The sequence below is a fragment of the Oncorhynchus keta genome, chromosome 3, assembly GCF_023373465.1.
Source record: "Oncorhynchus keta strain PuntledgeMale-10-30-2019 chromosome 3, Oket_V2, whole genome shotgun sequence".
Taxonomy (NCBI): domain Eukaryota; kingdom Metazoa; phylum Chordata; class Actinopteri; order Salmoniformes; family Salmonidae; genus Oncorhynchus; species Oncorhynchus keta.
This window is the reverse complement of record NC_068423.1, coordinates 11,714,839-11,731,795: the sequence shown is the minus strand read 5'-3', so window position 1 is coordinate 11,731,795 and position 16,957 is coordinate 11,714,839. Positions and strand designations below refer to the sequence as shown.

The following is a 16,957-nucleotide window of genomic DNA, read 5'->3' as shown; positions in this document are numbered from 1 at the left end:
TCACATTATCCCTCTCTCTTCATCCCCCCTCTATCCATCTCTCTCTCTCTCTCTCTCTCTCTCTCTCTCTCTCCCTCCCCTCTGTGTGGTGTCCGGAGGGGATGTCCCCAGCCTCCTGATAAAGAACTCACACCACCCACACCCAAAGCAGAGTCACCTTGGAGCTGTCATAGCGGCCATCGCACCAGACAGGCTCCAGGGCTAACTGCTCAGATGACAATAAGCACAGTTTACACTGGTCTGGGATCTGATGACCAGACAGAAAAGTATCAGACTGGTGGTATTGTGAGCGTTGACCTTGCAAATAGAACATGTGAACATTACAAAGGCAAAATGTAGGGTATAACATGATTTTCATGTTTAAAACATCTCTACATGTGACCGACATACATTTGACATGCTAAACCAAAAGTTTTCTGAGGGTATTTAACATACAAATGAAAATATCACCGCATAGATGATGCTATTCTCAACTCTGCAGTTAATTACCAACCGTTAATCAGTCATTAGGGCTAAATGACTAAATGAAGGAGAGCCGGCATGGGTAAAATGTGTTTTACATGGCGTGCTTAATAAGCATAATATGAGCAGTGCTCAAATGAGTTTCTATTTTCCAATAATGACCTGATCTCCTGAGAGGTTCTCTGTGTGTGTGTACCTCAATGCTACTGTGTTGATGACCTTCTATACTCATATAGGCAGGAATGATCTATACTGATGGGTGATATGGCCTGAGAACATTCAATGTGGTTCCAAAGTCACACAATTGAGCTTTACATTTGGGGTACATTGTGTGTGTGACCTGTGTTGAAGTAGGTGGCAAATGAATGGGTGTGGTGTGATTCACAGGTGGTAGGCTACTCAATGTTATCTTTATCCCTAAAGAACAAACCGTGTGTGTGTGTGTGTGTGTGTGTGTGTGTGTGTGTGTGTGTGTGTGTGTGTGTGTGTGCAGTGCAAGGCCCAAATCTGGAGTTAACCTGTCCATTCCAGCCTGCAACTGCGGCTTCCCTTCACCGTATATATGGTCCGACTAGTAAACTGTCTTCTGTTTGTTTGTCCACTCTCTGTTTACCTACAAACCCAAAGGTTTCCTCTTTGGCTTGCCCGCCCACCCACATGGCATCCGGGCTTGTCCCTGGGATGTCCCCAGAGTGCCACGGACCACCAGCGCAGACACACACACCACCTGTCTGACCATGCCGCCGCCTCACTCACACACACACACTACCATATCCATATTTACTCACAGGCAGGACATTCCATCTGTACAGTTTAAAACACTACAGAGGTCGCCAACATTAACACACACACAAACACACACACACACACACACAACAGGGCTCCTAATGTTTCCGGCCTCTGAAAATATAATTTAATATTCCCCCACCCCTCTGAAAGGCTTAATACATTCCAATTTGCCGCTCGTAAAGTCAAAATCTCCAGCAACACTGCCCCGGCCGGGGGTTGGATTTCCCCACCAAGCAATGACTGGAGTACAGAGTGAGTTCCATGGGGGAAACAATACAGCCAACTATACCATAAGGGTATAATATAATAACATCAGTAACCAGGAATGATGTACCCAGTTTCCCAGTAATACTAGAGCCACTATGGTTTGCCTACATGCTACATCTGATGTAACAAGGTTCAGCTAATTAGCTAATAAACCTCCTATCTAGCGTGCCTAGCTTCCTGCTAATAACAACATCAATAGAATAGACAGAAATTATCGTTGACCCAGTTGCCTAGCCTAGCTTCATGATAATACCAACATCGAAACATTAGCCAGGAGTGACAGGTAGCCTAGACTCTAGCCTAGTTTCCCATTCTCCAGCAGCATAAATGCTAAAGGCTAAATGAGCTCCCTACTTAAAGAAAGGATGGATTAGTGACTAGTTCCAGGGTTGGTTGCCTTCGCCAACAATTTTCCGATAATGGAGGTAAAGACACCTCTGGAGGTTAGGTAAGGTTACGCTGGGCTGTGTGTTAGCCGAGAATGGATGGATTAACCCTTCTGCTCTGTTTGGCCCCAATAATTGGCCTGCAGGGACTGAACTCGAGAATAGCTTTGACTGAACCAGGTGACTGCTCTCTGGCCACTCAGGCGAAAGCACCTGGAACACTGACTGACTGGACGGGCTGGGCTCTCTAGGGTGCAGACCTGGGTTCAACTAGTATTTGCAATCATTGAAATAATATGAGTTTGCTCTAGCCTGCCTGAAGTGCCAGATGGGTTGGGTTTGCAGTTTTGGGACTACTCTATTGGTCCATTAAGCCAGGAACGTTCAATCAAGCACAGATAAAGTATTCAAACCATATTTGAACCCAGGTCTGCTAGGGTGCGAGTCAGAATGTGTGAGTATGATCCATCTGAAAATAGTGAAATGACAGCTGAATGATCATATAATATTTCACTCAACTGAGTTGGTCATGTGTTTTGTGAGCAACCATGTTGGAATCAAGGCTGGCAAAGTAAAGAGAAATTAGGGTGACAGTTGAAATGGATGATAATTTGGCTACTTCATCCTCTAATGAAGTAACTAATTTATTTTATAAATGATTTGGTTTGTCCTAAATCGTCCTGCCAATCCCAAAACACCCTGTGGCTTGGGAGTCTACGATACACCATGTTGCTAAGGGGAAAAAGTTGAATAAGTGGAAAATATGCTCTACACACAAACAAATAACTTGGCCGCCATGCACTGAGTTGGACACCAGTGCTATTGCTAGCACTAACAGAATGTCCACTACATTTCTGCCCACAGATCTGCAATATAATTGTGAAGCCCAAGAGAGACAAATCGCTTCCCTAAAACTTCCAGTTTGTTGCAGCCTACATTTAGTACCCTGCAGCTTTGAAATCCATAAACCCCCAAAAAGGATTGGATTTCCTCCAACAATCTGACATTCTGTAAATCCCCATATTCTAAAGCTCCAAACAAACTTTCTCTTTCTTTCCCTATTTTTTTAGGTTGTAATGTGAATTGAGTGGCCGGGGATTAACTGTGTTTCGTGAGAGTGGTTGTGTGTGTGTATGCATGTGTGTGTCAGGGAAAGAAAGTGATGGTAAGAAAGAGAGAGAGTGGTGGTGATAATGGGTAAATGGAAAGAGAAGAGGTGAAAGGGAAAGGGGGATACCTAGTCAGTTGTACAACTGAATGCATTCAACTAAAATCAACTAAAAGTCTTCCGCATTTAATCCAACCCCTTTGCATCCAACCCCTTTGCATCAGAGACGCGGGGGGCTGCCATAATCGACATCCACGTCTTCGGCCCTAGTGAACAGTAGGTTAACTGGCTTGCGCAGATCGACAGATTTTTACCTTGTTGGGGCTCTCTGTTCATGTGCTGCATACCCTGGTATGGCACAAGGACGGTATATAGCCCAAACTGTCACAGTTCTGGTCTGCTTAAGGGGTGGTTCTCAATGACATAGCAGCTGGGTCTGGTCTGCTTAGTTCATTGACTGGATATGAACCAGAAAAGGGAAGCCTATGAAATGTCTCGCTTTCTCTATCGTCTCTGGTGGTGTGAGTGGTTTTGCTGGAATCATGGGAGTTTGAGCCTTGAACAACAGAAAAATATTGGCGTAAACTGACTATAAATGTAATTCTATAGGTTTTTGAGTCTGTATTTAAAATATTTACAGGTGTTATTAGGAGAAAAGAAGAGCAATATATACCAGGGAGTTCATATATGATCAGAAAACTACAGACACGTTATATAAGTCGCTTGAAATGACATCGTGGCAGGGAACCTACTCATCTATGTCATAGAGCAGCACTCTCCCATTTTGTCCGGGACAAAACAGTCAAAATGAGACTGAAAATGTGTAGGACTTCATGAAACAGTCCATAATAACATCCCAAATGTTCATTCTGGTGGAACTGCCCTTTAAAAGCAAATGGACAGCATGCGTGGGTATGATAGTTCTACTAATCAAAATAAAATAATACTCATTATCTAGGCAGAGTGAAAACCCTGGGGAAAGTCACAGAGACATCAATGAACGCGAAACCAAAAGGGTAAATCCATTTCAATTTGATACATTTTTGACAGCATCCCTTTTGATTTAAATACAACTTTTTATACATGTTTGCCTGTGGAAAAAGTGTTCAGAAATGGACTTTTTGGACCAGAATGCAAAAATGTTCAGGAGACAAAAGGTGCGAAAGTTGACCCTTGTTGCATACCCCACCATACCATGAGAGCCATCAGTCTTCATCACTGGAAAAGATAAACAGTTGAGTTTGATATCATTTAAAAGCGTACAAACAGGGTTGTGAAACAACTTAATTTAAAAAAATGTTGGTTTTTATAACAGTTTACATAATTTAAAAATGCATAAGCTCTTTTTTTTCATAATCACATATGTTGTAGTTTACACCCTACTTTACGTCATCTCAGGTCTTTGTGTTGTCTCACCCGACTGCGGGCACAACATGCTCTTGAATACAGAGTGGGTGTCATTTTAAATCCTAGAAAGGATCTATTCCTTCAGACCACATCAATTTAGCTGGAACACCATAGATTTTTTTTTTTATTGAAATTTCAACTTTACTACCACACAGATGGCCGCCAAGCCACCCACCGTCAACTTAAATGGTCATGTCTATTCTATTATCTACATTTCTATGAGTTCAAAAGGTTTCCTATGGAGGATTCACATTTAATACAGAAGATATTCCCATTCAAGTAAACTTTTTCTGATGTGTGGATGTAACAGTAGAAATTTAGACCGTCCCCTCGCCCATACCCGGGCGCGAACCAGGGACCCTCTGCACACATCAATAACAGTCACCCTCGAAGCATCGTTACCCATCGCTCCACAAAAGCCGCGGCCCTTGCAGAGCAAGGGGAACTACTACTTCAAGGTCTCAGAGCAAGTGACGTCACCAATTGAAACGCTATTTAGCGCGCACCACTAACTAAGCTAGCCGTTTCACATCCGTTACATGGACCTCCAACCATATTTGTGGATCCATTTGAAAGTGGAAATGTAACTTGTATTATAACAGGGTCTAAACTAAAAACATAGGCGAATAAAAAAAATGAAAAAATGAATGCAAAACACACATACAATGTAATTTCAGAATAGCAATTGTTTTACCAACAAAATACAACACACTATATATTCCAGCCCATTCCTTGTGTGTGTGTGTGTTTCTCTCTAGCTACAGCCAGCTACACAGGAACATGTCTAGCTACAGTCAGGTACACAGGAACATGTCTAGCTACAGCCAGGTACACAGGAACATGTCTAGCTACAGCCAGGTGCACAGGAACATGTCTAGATACAGCCAGGTACACAGGAACATGTCTAGCTACAGCCAGGTACACATGAACATGTCTAGCTACAGCCAGCTACACAGGAACATGTCTAGCTACAGCCAGCTACACAGGAACATGTCTAGCTACAGCCAGCTACACAGGAACATGTCTAGCTACAGCCAGCTACACAGGAACATGTCTAGCTACAGCCAGCTACACAGGAACATGTCTAGCTACAGCCAGGTACACAGGAACAAGTCTAGCTACAGCCAGGTGCACAGGAACATGTCTAGCTACAGCCAGGTGCACAGGAACATGTCTAGATACAGCCAGGTACACAGGAACATGTCTAGCTACAGCCAGGTACACATGAACATGTCTAGCTACAGCCAGCTACACAGGAACATGTCTAGCTACAGCCAGCTACACAGGAACATGTCTAGCTACAGCCAGCTACACAGGAACATGTCTAGCTACAGCCAGCTACACAGGAACATGTCTAGCTACAGCCAGCTACACAGGAACATGTCTAGCTACAGCCAGCTACACAGGAACATGTCTAGCTACAGCCAGGTACACAGGAACAAGTCTAGCTACAGCCAGGTACACAAGAACATGTCTAGCTACAGCCAGCTACACAGGAACATGTCTAGCTACATCCAGCTACACAGGGACATGTCTAGCTACAGGAGGCCTCTGTATAATTCATGGACACAGTTTTATGAAATGTTTATGACATCATATTTTGACCGTAATTACTCCGCTATGAGTCAGGGGTGTTAACACAGATGGAGAAACCTTGACAACGCGTACGCACAACCACGTCTCTCCCTCTCACCAACAGAGGAAGGATATGTGGCATTTGGTAAAAAGGATTACTCAAGTAAGCATTACAAACATAAATCACGCAAGGAGGAAAATCAAACTATTACGTCAATGAGTGTTCGTGTGTGAGTGCGTGTACACTGCTTCGCTGTCTCGTAGCATTAGTGTGTTTATTTTGATCCCCATTAGCTTTAGCAGAAGCTACTCTTCCTAGTGACTGAGTGACTGAGTGAGTAGGAAGAGGTGGTCAGTGTCCCTGGCTAGCTCCCCAGTGTTTACTGACAGGAAATGTTTGTCCTGCAAAAGGGAAGGAACCCTGCCGCCCTCTCGCCAAACACTGGGAGCGTGTCCCGACAAGACACACACACCACAGACAGCAATGCAGTGCCCCCCCACACCCACACACTATGCAATGTACCACTACCATCAGAATGTTCCTTATTCAAATTGATACAGACACAACTCAAATTAGAAATAATGGGGAAGTGGATACAACTGACTGCTTTTCACAGCTCCTCCTGTTGCTATTCCCAATGAACACCATGCTATTCCCAATGAACACCATGCTAATCCCAATGAACACCATGTTTTTCCCAATGAACACCATGCTTTTCCCAATGAACACCATGCTAATCCCAAAGAACACCATGCTTTTACCAATGAACACTATGCTAATCCCAATGAACACCATGCTAATCCCTATGAACACCATGCTAATCCCTATGAACACCATGCTAATCCCAATGAACACCATGCTAATCCCAATGAACACCATGCTAATCCCAATGAACACCATGCTAATACGCCCAGATGGAAAGTCAATACACTGACCCCAAACCACCTGGCTGGCCGGAGATTGGAGACTACGTATCCTATAGCAACCTGTAGTCATTTTACATAGGCTAGATAAGATCCGCTTTAGAGGTGTGTCCATTTTGAGATGTCAGGTTGATTACCTTGCCCTCCTGTCCCATTTGATCTAGGCAGTATTCAGTGTGTGTGTGTTATGCTCGGTTTACCATCACACAGACAGTATATCAGATGGGCATGATCTAACCAGGACAAGATGAAAGCTCTCTCCAACATCCAACCTTCCGTTAATCAATAAATAGCTAAGCTAAATTGTTGAGGCAAATATGCCAACAACTGCAGGAGGCCGGTAACACCGCCACTATAGCATTCCATTCCCGCCATCAGCACAGCAACACAGAGACATTTTATCTGCTAATATAGACCCACTTTTCTGAGGAGCAGAACAGCTCAGAGCCACACAATGCAAAACTCTGTTCATTTATACAAGACCTTTCAAACGCAGTCTCTACAATAACTATAGTGGTAGGCTGTTTGGAACTAAATGCTCAGACTCAAAATACTGCAACAGGCAATGATACCTTGAGTGTCAGCCTGTTTCATGGCAGCAACAAAGGAGTTGGCTATTCCAGAAATAGGCTAATATTCTGAGGTAAACCAGTCAACAATGCAGCCAAAACACATGTGCTTTAGTGAGCACTAACAATACACCACACAGTCCAATGAAACAGCAGAGAGAAGGTTTAAAGGACGTACAGTAGGGGTACTTACTGGCTGGCGATGGCGTGCTGTAGCCACTGAGGGACAAGCCGGGCAGGGCGGGGGGCGAGAGCCCCCCCAGCATGTGGGGGAAGAAGTATGAGTAGTGGGGCATGGGGAAGCCGTTGAGGTGAGGGCCCGGGATCGGGTTGCTCTTCCCAGCCATTTTGGCTCAATCCACCTCCACCGATGACGACACCAAAATAACGATATTGTGGCAATACAGAACGGAGTCAGTGTGGCTTACGGAGTGGTTCTAGTGCCCATACAGGTGATGGACGTGTGGGGTATTCCAGTGGCGTGGTGACTTTGGAGAAATGCCCTCAATTAGGAAACTACAGTTGTGGAAATCCCAAAATGGCCGCCTGTTACCGACTGATTGAGAGGGGAGGTACAGGATAGTGGTTAGGAAGATTCACAAGGATTTTATAATGAGTCTTCCACTGTGGAGTCGGTTCCAGAGATGGGGAATGTGTAGAGACATGGTGCCTATGCAAGAGTCAGCTCTGGTATACCCCCAACCGTTCAGTGTCTCTTTTAGTGGCCCTCAATCTTCACCTAGAGAGAAAGAGAGTGAGATAATTTAGAATTTAAAAAACACTTTGGGACAATGTCATACATAACAAAAATAAGTTTCAAAAACATTACATTTCATCCCTCACAAGTGAGACACAGAGAGACAGAGACACAGAGAGAGAGAGACAGACAGATGAGACACACAGACAGACAGAGAGAAAGACAGAAAGAGAGGGAGAGAGAGAAAGAGTTCATTATTTTAAGATGCCAACATATTTCCCCTCTTTATTTAAAAGCATGGGGAAAGAAATGCATCTCCGTGAAGCTAATTACTGGAAATGTCTCATCTGAAATGGTACAAAAACAACCATTTCAGCTTAATTATCTTATGGAGCATTAAAAGCCATGAACAGAATGTGTGGGTATGTGATAGCTCTACCAATACACACACTCATTATCAAGGCTGGAGTGAAAACCCTGGGGAAATGTCCGAGAAATAAATGAACATGAATCAAAAGAAAACGTTGCTAATTATGACTGTTGTTAGTCCCCGAGGTCTTTCCTAAAGCCCAGTTATATTAAACACATGGGAGGTTTTTGTGTCAGTGTGTACTCACAGTCCAAGGTGTGTTAGTCCTTGGCCCGCTATCAAGGACTGTGGGCTCTCCTTCTCCGTAGCCGACGTGAGTAAGACATTTAAGACTGTTAACCATCACAAGGCTGCCGGCCCAGACGGCATCCCTAGCAACGTCCTCAGAGCATGCACAGACCAGCTGGCTGGAGTGTTTACGGACATATTCAATCAATCCCTATCCCAGTCCGCTGTCCCCACATGCTTCAAGATGGCTACCATTGTTCTTGTACCCAAGAAATCAAAGGTAAATGAACTAAATGACTACCGCCCCGTAGCACTCACTTCTGTCATCATGAAGTGCTTTGAGACCCACTTCAGACCCACTTCAATTTGCTTACCTACCCAATAGATCCACAGATGATGCAATTGCCATCGCACTGCACACTGCCCTATCCCATCTGCACAAGAGGAATACCTATGTAAGAATACTGTTTGACTATAGCGCAGCATTCAACACCATAGTACCCTCCAAGCTCATAATTAAGCTTGAGGCCCTGGTTCTGAACACCGCCCTGTGCAACTAGGTCCTGGACTTCCTGACGGGCTGCTCCCAGGAGGTGAAGGTAGGAAACAACACCTCCACTTCACTGATCCTCAACACTGGGGCCCCTCCTGTACTCCCTGGTCACCCATGACTGCGTGGCCACGCACGCCTCCAACTCAATCATCAAGTTTGCAGACGACACAACAGTAGTAGGCTTGATTACCAACAATGACAAAGACAGCCTACAGGGAGGAGGTGAGGGCCCTGGGAGTGTGGTGCCAGGAAAACAACCTCTAACTCAACATCAACAAAACAATGGAGATGATTGTGGACTTCAGGGAACAACAGAGGGAGCACGCCGCTATCCACATCGACGGTTGGAGTGGAGAAGGTGGAAAGCGTTCCTCGGCGTACACATCACTGACAAACTGAAATGGTCCAGCCCCACATACAGTGTGGCGAAGGCACAACGGCACCTCTTCAACCTCAGGAAGCTGAAGAAATTTGTCTTCGTACGCAAAACTCTCACAAGCTTTTACATCACCACCTGGTACGACAACTGCACCGCCCGCAACCGCAGGGCTCACCAGAGGGTGGTGCGGTCTGCCCAACGCATCACCGGGGGCATGCTACCTGCCCTCCATGACACCCGATGTCACAGGAAGGACAAAAGGATAATCAAGGACAACAACTGTTCACCCCACTTTCATCCAGAAGGCGAGGTCAGTACAGGTGTATCAAAGCTGGGACCGAGAAGCTGAAAAACAGCTTCTAACAGCCATCAGACTGATAAATAGCCATCACTAGCACATTAGAGGCTGCTGCCTACATACATAGACTTGAAATCACTGGCCACTTTAATAAATGGAACACTGGTCACTTTAATAATGTTCACATATCTTGCATTACTAATCTCATATTTATATACCGTATTTTATGCTATTCTACTGTATCTTTAGTCTATGCCGCTCTGACATTGCTCGTCGATATATTTAGATATACTTAATTCCATTCCTTAACTTCGGATTTGTGTGTATTGTTGTGGAATTGTTAGATATTACTGCACCGTTGGAGCGATAAACACAAGCATTTCGCTACATCCGCAATAACATCTGCTAAACACGTGTATATGACCAATAAAATTAGATTGGAAGAGACACTGATACACGTGAAAACACACACACATCAAAACCATACAGCAGGTTTGAACAACACGCGCACGCGCACACGCACACACACACACACACACACACACACACACACACACACACACACACACACACACACACACACACACACACACACACACACACACACACACACACATTATATTAAACTGAGTCTCTCTACACCATGTAATGTCAGAATGTCATGCAAGAAAACCCATTGTTTTACCAACATTAGACAAACACAATATACTGTAAGACTACCTATTCTAGTCCATTACTCAGACAACTCTCGTCTCTAGCTACAGCCAGGTAACTGGAACATGTCTAGCTACAGCCAGGTAACTGGAACATGTCTAGCTACAGCCAGGTAACTGGAACATGTCTAGCTACAGCCAGCCAGGTAACTGGAACATGTCTAGCTACAGCCAGGTAACTGGAACATGTCAAGCTACAGCCAGATAACTGGAACATGTCTAGCTACAGCCAGGTAACTGGAACATGTCTAGCAACAGCCAGGTAACTGGAACATGTCTAGCTACAGCCAGGTAACTGGAACATGTCAAGCTACAGCCAGGTAACTGGAACATGTCTAGCTACAGCCAGGTAACTGGAACATGTCTAGCTACAGCCAGGTAACTGGAACATGTCAAGCTACAGCCAGGTAACTGGAACATGTCAAGCTACAGCCAGGTAACTGGAACATGTCAAGCTACAGCCAGGTAACTGGAACATGTCTAGCTACAGCCAGGTAACTGGAACATGTCAAGCTACAGCCAGGTAACTGGAACATGTCTAGCAACAGCCAGGTAACTGGAACATGTCAAGCTACAGCCAGGTAACTGGATCATGTCTAGCTACAGCCAGGTAACTGGAACATGTCTAGCTACAGCCAGGTAACTGGAACATGTCTAGCTACAGCCAGGTAACTGGAACGTGTCTAGCTACAGGAGGCCTCTGTATAAATCTGGGAAAAAGTTTGATGACATTTCTATGACATATTTTGACCCTAATGACCCTGTCATGAGTCCGGTGTGTTACACACGGAGCAACGGTCTGAGGAACCTTAACGGGTTCACACAACCACCTTACTCCCTCTCAGCATTATACACATGAATCATGCAAGGGGGAAGAATCTGTTGAAATAAAATGTCTCATTGACATGCGTGATTCATGTGTATAATGCTTCCTTGAGCAATCCTTTCCACCAAACCCCACACCTCCATCCTCCTTGGTGAGACGTGTGTCAGAAAAGTCAATATAGCCTTCTCCCTCTTGAATGAAGATATGCGTCTTCTATCGATAAGATAGGCGCCTGTCAGTCACAAAGCAAGCGATGACAGGGAAGCACTGCTGGTTTGTCAGTCTGTTCCGCCTCTCGCTACCTGTGTTATTTGTGTGTGCTGTGGTTGGCTGCGGAGGAGGTAGCGCATGATGCTTCTTTATAGTCTCCTGTGAGTGAATCTACATGTCTCATGTAAGGAAGGTGGTAACGATGAGTTGAAATCCATTTGATACGTTGTTTGTGCCACATTCAATGCTTTCGCTTGTTTCATCTGCCTATATAGCCAGCCACGGAGTCGGGTTGCATAGGCTATTCAATGTTATTTGGTTGACGACGGTACATTTGGCGCTCTAATTTCCATTCTGGTAGGCTACTACTGTTTTTTGGCAATTATCTGCAGATAAATTATGAAAACATTCGATGAAGATGTTGAAACCTCACTGCAGGAACAATAGGTGGGAGAGAGAGACTCATTCTGGTCAAAGAAAGAAAAAAAAGACAGATTGAAGGTTATAAAAGCTAATGTCATAATACTGGTATTACTAAAGATATCGAAATAGGGATACCGATTTTATTGAAGTGTAGACAATTAAGTCGTCAACTGCTGCTTTCAGTGTAGCAAAGCCCATGTTTAACACCTGCTTCATTCTTCAATCACACCTGTAGGTCTATTCAGCGAAGCCTGACTTTTTGTATAAAAGTGGGGTTGCGTGTGGATTTCTACTATATAAACAAAAGTACATGGACACCCCTTCAAATGAGTGGATTCGGCTATTTCGGCCACACCCGTTGCTGACAGGGTTATAAAATCGAGCACACAAACATGCAATCTCCATAGACAAACACTGTCAGTAGAATGGCCTTACTGAAAAGCTCAGTGACTTTCAACGTGGCACAATCATAGGATGCCATCTTTCCAACAAATGAGTTGTTCTATTATCTTCCCTGCTAGAGCTGCCCCAGTCAACTGTAAGGGCTGTTATTGTGAAATGTAAACGTCTAGGAGCAATAACGGCTCAGCTGCAAAGTGGTAGGCCACACAAGCTCATAGAACGGGACCGCCGAGTGCTAAAGCGCGTAGCACATAAAAATCGTCTGTCCTCGGTTGCAACACCCACTACTGAGTTCCAAACTGCCTCTGGAAGCAACGTTAGCACAAGAACTGTTCGTGGGAGCTTCATGAAATGGGTTTCTATGGTGTAAAGCTCGCCTCCATTAGACTCTGGAGCAGTGGAAACGTGTTCCCTGGAGTGATGAATCACACTTCACCATCTAGCAGTACAACGGACTAATCTGGGTTTGGTGGATGCCAGGAAAACACTACCTGCCAGAATGCATAGTGCCAACTGTAAAGTTTGGTGGGGGAGGGAAAATGATCTGAGCCTGTTTTCATGGTTCGGACTAAGCCCCACAGTTCCAGTGAAGGGAAATCTTAACGCTACAGCATACAATGATATTCTAGAATATTATGTGCTTCCAACTTTGTGGCAACAGTTTGGGGAAGGCCATTTCCAGTTTCAGCATGACAATGCCATCGTGCAAAAAGCGAGGTCCATACAGCAATGGTTTGCTGAGATTGGTGTGGAAGAACTTGACTGCCCTGCACAGAGCCTTGACCTCAACCTCATTGAACACCTTCGGGATGAATTGGAATGGCGACTGTGAGCCAGGCCTAATCGCCCAACATCAGTGCCCCGCAGCAAGTCCCTGCAGAAATGTTCCAACATCTAGTGGGGAGCCTCCCAGAAGAGTGGAGGCTGTTATAGCAGTAATGGGGGGACCAACTCCATGTAAATGCCCATGATTTTGGAATGAGATGTTCGATGAGCAGGTATCCACATACTTTTTGTCATGTATGATCACTCGGCTACACATGCCTCTCCCTAATGTCAATATGCCTTGTCTATTGCTGTTTTGGTTAGTGATTATTGTCTTATTTCACTGTAAAGCCTCCAGCCCTGCTCAATACGCCTCAGCTAGCCCTTTTGTTCCACCCTCCACACATGCGCTGACCTCACCTGGCTTAAATGGTGCCTCCAGAGACAAAACCACTCTCATCATCACTCAATGCCTAGGTTTACCTCCACTGTATTCACATCATACCCTTGTCTGTACATTATGCCTTGAATCTATTCTTCCACGCCCAGAAATCTGCTCCTTTAGACGTACCCTCATCCTACTCCTCCTCTGTTCCTCTGGTGATGTAGAAGTTAACCCAGGCCCTGCAGCCCCTAGCTCCACTCCCATTCCCCAGGTGCTCTCATTTGTTGACTTCTGTAACAGTAAAAGCCTTGGTTTCATGAATGTTAAAACTTCTTATGGATAGGGGGCAGCATTTTCACGTTTGGATGAAAAGCATGCCCAGAGTAAACTGCCTCCTACTCAGTCCCATATGCTATTATATGCATAGTATTAGTATTATTGGATAGAAAACACTCTGAAGTTTCTAAAACTGTTTGAATGATGTCTGTGAGTTTAACAGAACTCATATGGCAGGCAAAAACCTGAGAAAAAAATCCAACCAGGAAGTGGGAAATTTGTAGGTTTTGTAGGTTTTCAACTCAGCCCCTATTGAATATACAGTGGGATATGGGTCATCTTGCACTTCCTAAGGCTTCCACTAGATGTCAACAGTCTTTAGAACATTGTTTCAGGCTTCTACTCTGAAGGGGGGCTGAATGAGAGGGGAATGAGTCAGAGGTCTGCCAGCAGCCTCAGTCTCGTGACGTGCGGTCATGAGAAAGTTACCTCTCGTTCCATTGCTTTTCTACTGACAAATGAATTCTCCGGTTGGGACATTATTGAACATTTATGATAAAAACATCCTAAAGATTGATTCTATACATCGTTTGATTTATTTCTACGACCAGTAATATAATTTTTGGGGAATTTTCGTCCGACATTTCCGCTGGACTTGCCCACGCCTCCGTGAGTTTCGATTTGTTTTCTAAACGCCCTAATAAAAGCAGGAATTTGGACATAAATGATGGACTTTATGGAACAAATCAAACATTTATTGTGGAACTGGGATTCCTGGGAGTGCATTCTGACGAAGATCATCAAAGGTAAGTGAATATTTAGAATGCTATTTCTGACTTATGTTGACTCCAACATGGCGGATATATTTTTGTGTTGTGTATGTCGTCTGAGCGCCGTACTCAGATTATTGTATGGTTTGCCTTTTCCATCAAGTTTTTTTTTTAAATCTGACACAGCGGTTGCAATAAGGAGAAGTATATCTTTAAATCTGTGAACAACACTTGTATCTTTTATTAATGTTTATGAGTATTTGATGTGGCTCTGTGCAAATTCACATGATGTTTTTGGATATAAATATGAACTTGATCGAACAAAACATACATGTATTGTGTAACATGTTGCCCCGGGAGTGTCATCTGATGAAGAATATCGAATAACCCCTGCGATATGCAACTTTCATGGAAGTCAGGAACCAATATACTCAGTCAGTTAGGAAAGATAAGGCTTGCATTTTCAAACAAACAGAAATGTGCATCCTGTAGCACTAATTCCAAAAAGATTTGGGACACTGAAGTCCATGGAGAATAAGAGCACCTCCTCCCAGCTGCCCACTGCACTGAGGATAGGTAACACTGTCACCACCAATAAATCTACGATAATCGATAACTTCAATAAGCATTTTTCTACGGCTGACCATGCTTTCCACCTGGCTACCCCTACCCCGGCCAACATCTCAGCACCCCCTGCAGCAACTTGCCCAAGCCCCCCCTCCCGCTTCTCCTTCACCCAAATCCATACAACTGATGTTCTGAAAGTGCTACAAAATCTGGATCCCTACAAATCAGCTGGGCTAGACAATCTGGACACTCTCTTTCTAAAATGATCCGCTGAAATTGTTGCAAACCCTATTACGAGCCTATGCAACCTCTCTTTCGTATCGTCTGAGATGCCTGAAGATTGGAAAGCTGCCGCGGTCTTCCCTCTCTTCAAAGGGGAGACACTCTAGACCCAAACTGTTACAGACCTATATCCATCCATCAAACGAATCCCACCGTACCTTCTCCTTTATGCAATCTGGTTTCCGAGCTGGTCATGGGTGCACCTCAGCAACGCTCAAGGTCCTAAACGATATCATAACCGCCATCGATAAAAGACAGTACTGTGCAGCCGTCTTCATCGACCTGGCCAAGGCTTTCGACTCTGTCAATCACAGCATTCTCATCGGCAGACACAATAGCCTTGGTTTCTCACCTGGTTCAACAACTACTTCTCAGATAGCGTTCAGTGTGTCAAATCGGAGGGTCTGTTGTCCGGACCTCTGGTAGTCTCTATGGGGATGACACAGGGTTCAATTCTCGGGCCGACTCTTCTCTGTATATATCAATGATGTTGCTCTTGCTGCTGGTGATTCTCTGATCCACCTCAACACAGACGACACCATTCTGTATACAACTGGCCCTTCTTTGGTCACTGTGCTAACAAACCTCCAAATGAGCTTCAATGCCATACAACACTCCTTTGAGGCCTTCAACTGCTTTTAAATGCAAGTAAAACTAAGTTGGCCAGGTCGCAGTTGTAAATGAGAACTTGTTCTCAACTGGCCTACGTGGTTAAATAAATAAATAAAATAAATGTAGCACACATTTGTTTAAGTCCATCTCCCAGACATGGTTTATATGGTGCAGTGCCCCTGGTTTGTGTCTGTCTCTTCATCAGGCTGAGAGCATGGCTTTATGGGCTCTACAAAGTGCTCTCCCTGTCATATCCCTGGGAAGCCGGATACCTACCACCCACCCACACTTAAAAGCAGAGGGCTCTGCACGAGGGGCGTATTGCAATAACGAAAGAGCTTTAAAAACCCAAGGGAGCTGTTTTATTTCACTTTTAAAACCTCACTTGTACTACCCACCTGTTTTACTGTTTAGAGCCATATTGAGAGGACATAGGCTACATAATAGCTGAGGTACAGTTCCATATTGGTCTGTTTCACATGTCAAAACATCAGAGTAAATCATCTAACCAGGCTTAAAACACAGCATAATCATGGAAATGCATGCTCGCTGCATATTTAGATATGGTAGCTTAGCTATAGGTTGTGTATCCACAACGTGCCGACCGAGATCAGAGGAAAGGTTGGAGGCTGAAAATGGGTCAATTGCTATGTATTCTATCACCAAGCCATCTGGAGCTTACGTCACCTAAGCCGGCCATTTTAAGCCATAAAC

The 16,957-nt window shown here is 44.5% G+C and overlaps 1 protein-coding gene across 6 annotated transcripts in view; it reads right to left on the bottom strand.

Moving 5' to 3' along the window:
- Window positions 1-16,957, bottom strand: part of raraa (retinoic acid receptor, alpha a) — a 228,466-nt gene that overhangs the window by 123,783 nt on the left and 87,726 nt on the right. For 3 of the 6 annotated variants that reach the window (XM_035748739.2, XM_035748748.2, XM_052489361.1), the window contains exon 2: window positions 7,666-8,226. The exons of 1 other annotated variant lie outside the window; for it this stretch is intronic. In XM_035748739.2, coding sequence (XP_035604632.1) covers window positions 7,666-7,834 — 169 coding nt within the window. In that variant the 5' untranslated portion in view covers window positions 7,835-8,226. The remainder of the gene's footprint in view (window positions 1-7,665; window positions 8,227-16,957) is intronic. 2 more of the 6 variants (XM_035748755.2, XM_035748780.2) reach the window with 1 other exon arrangement.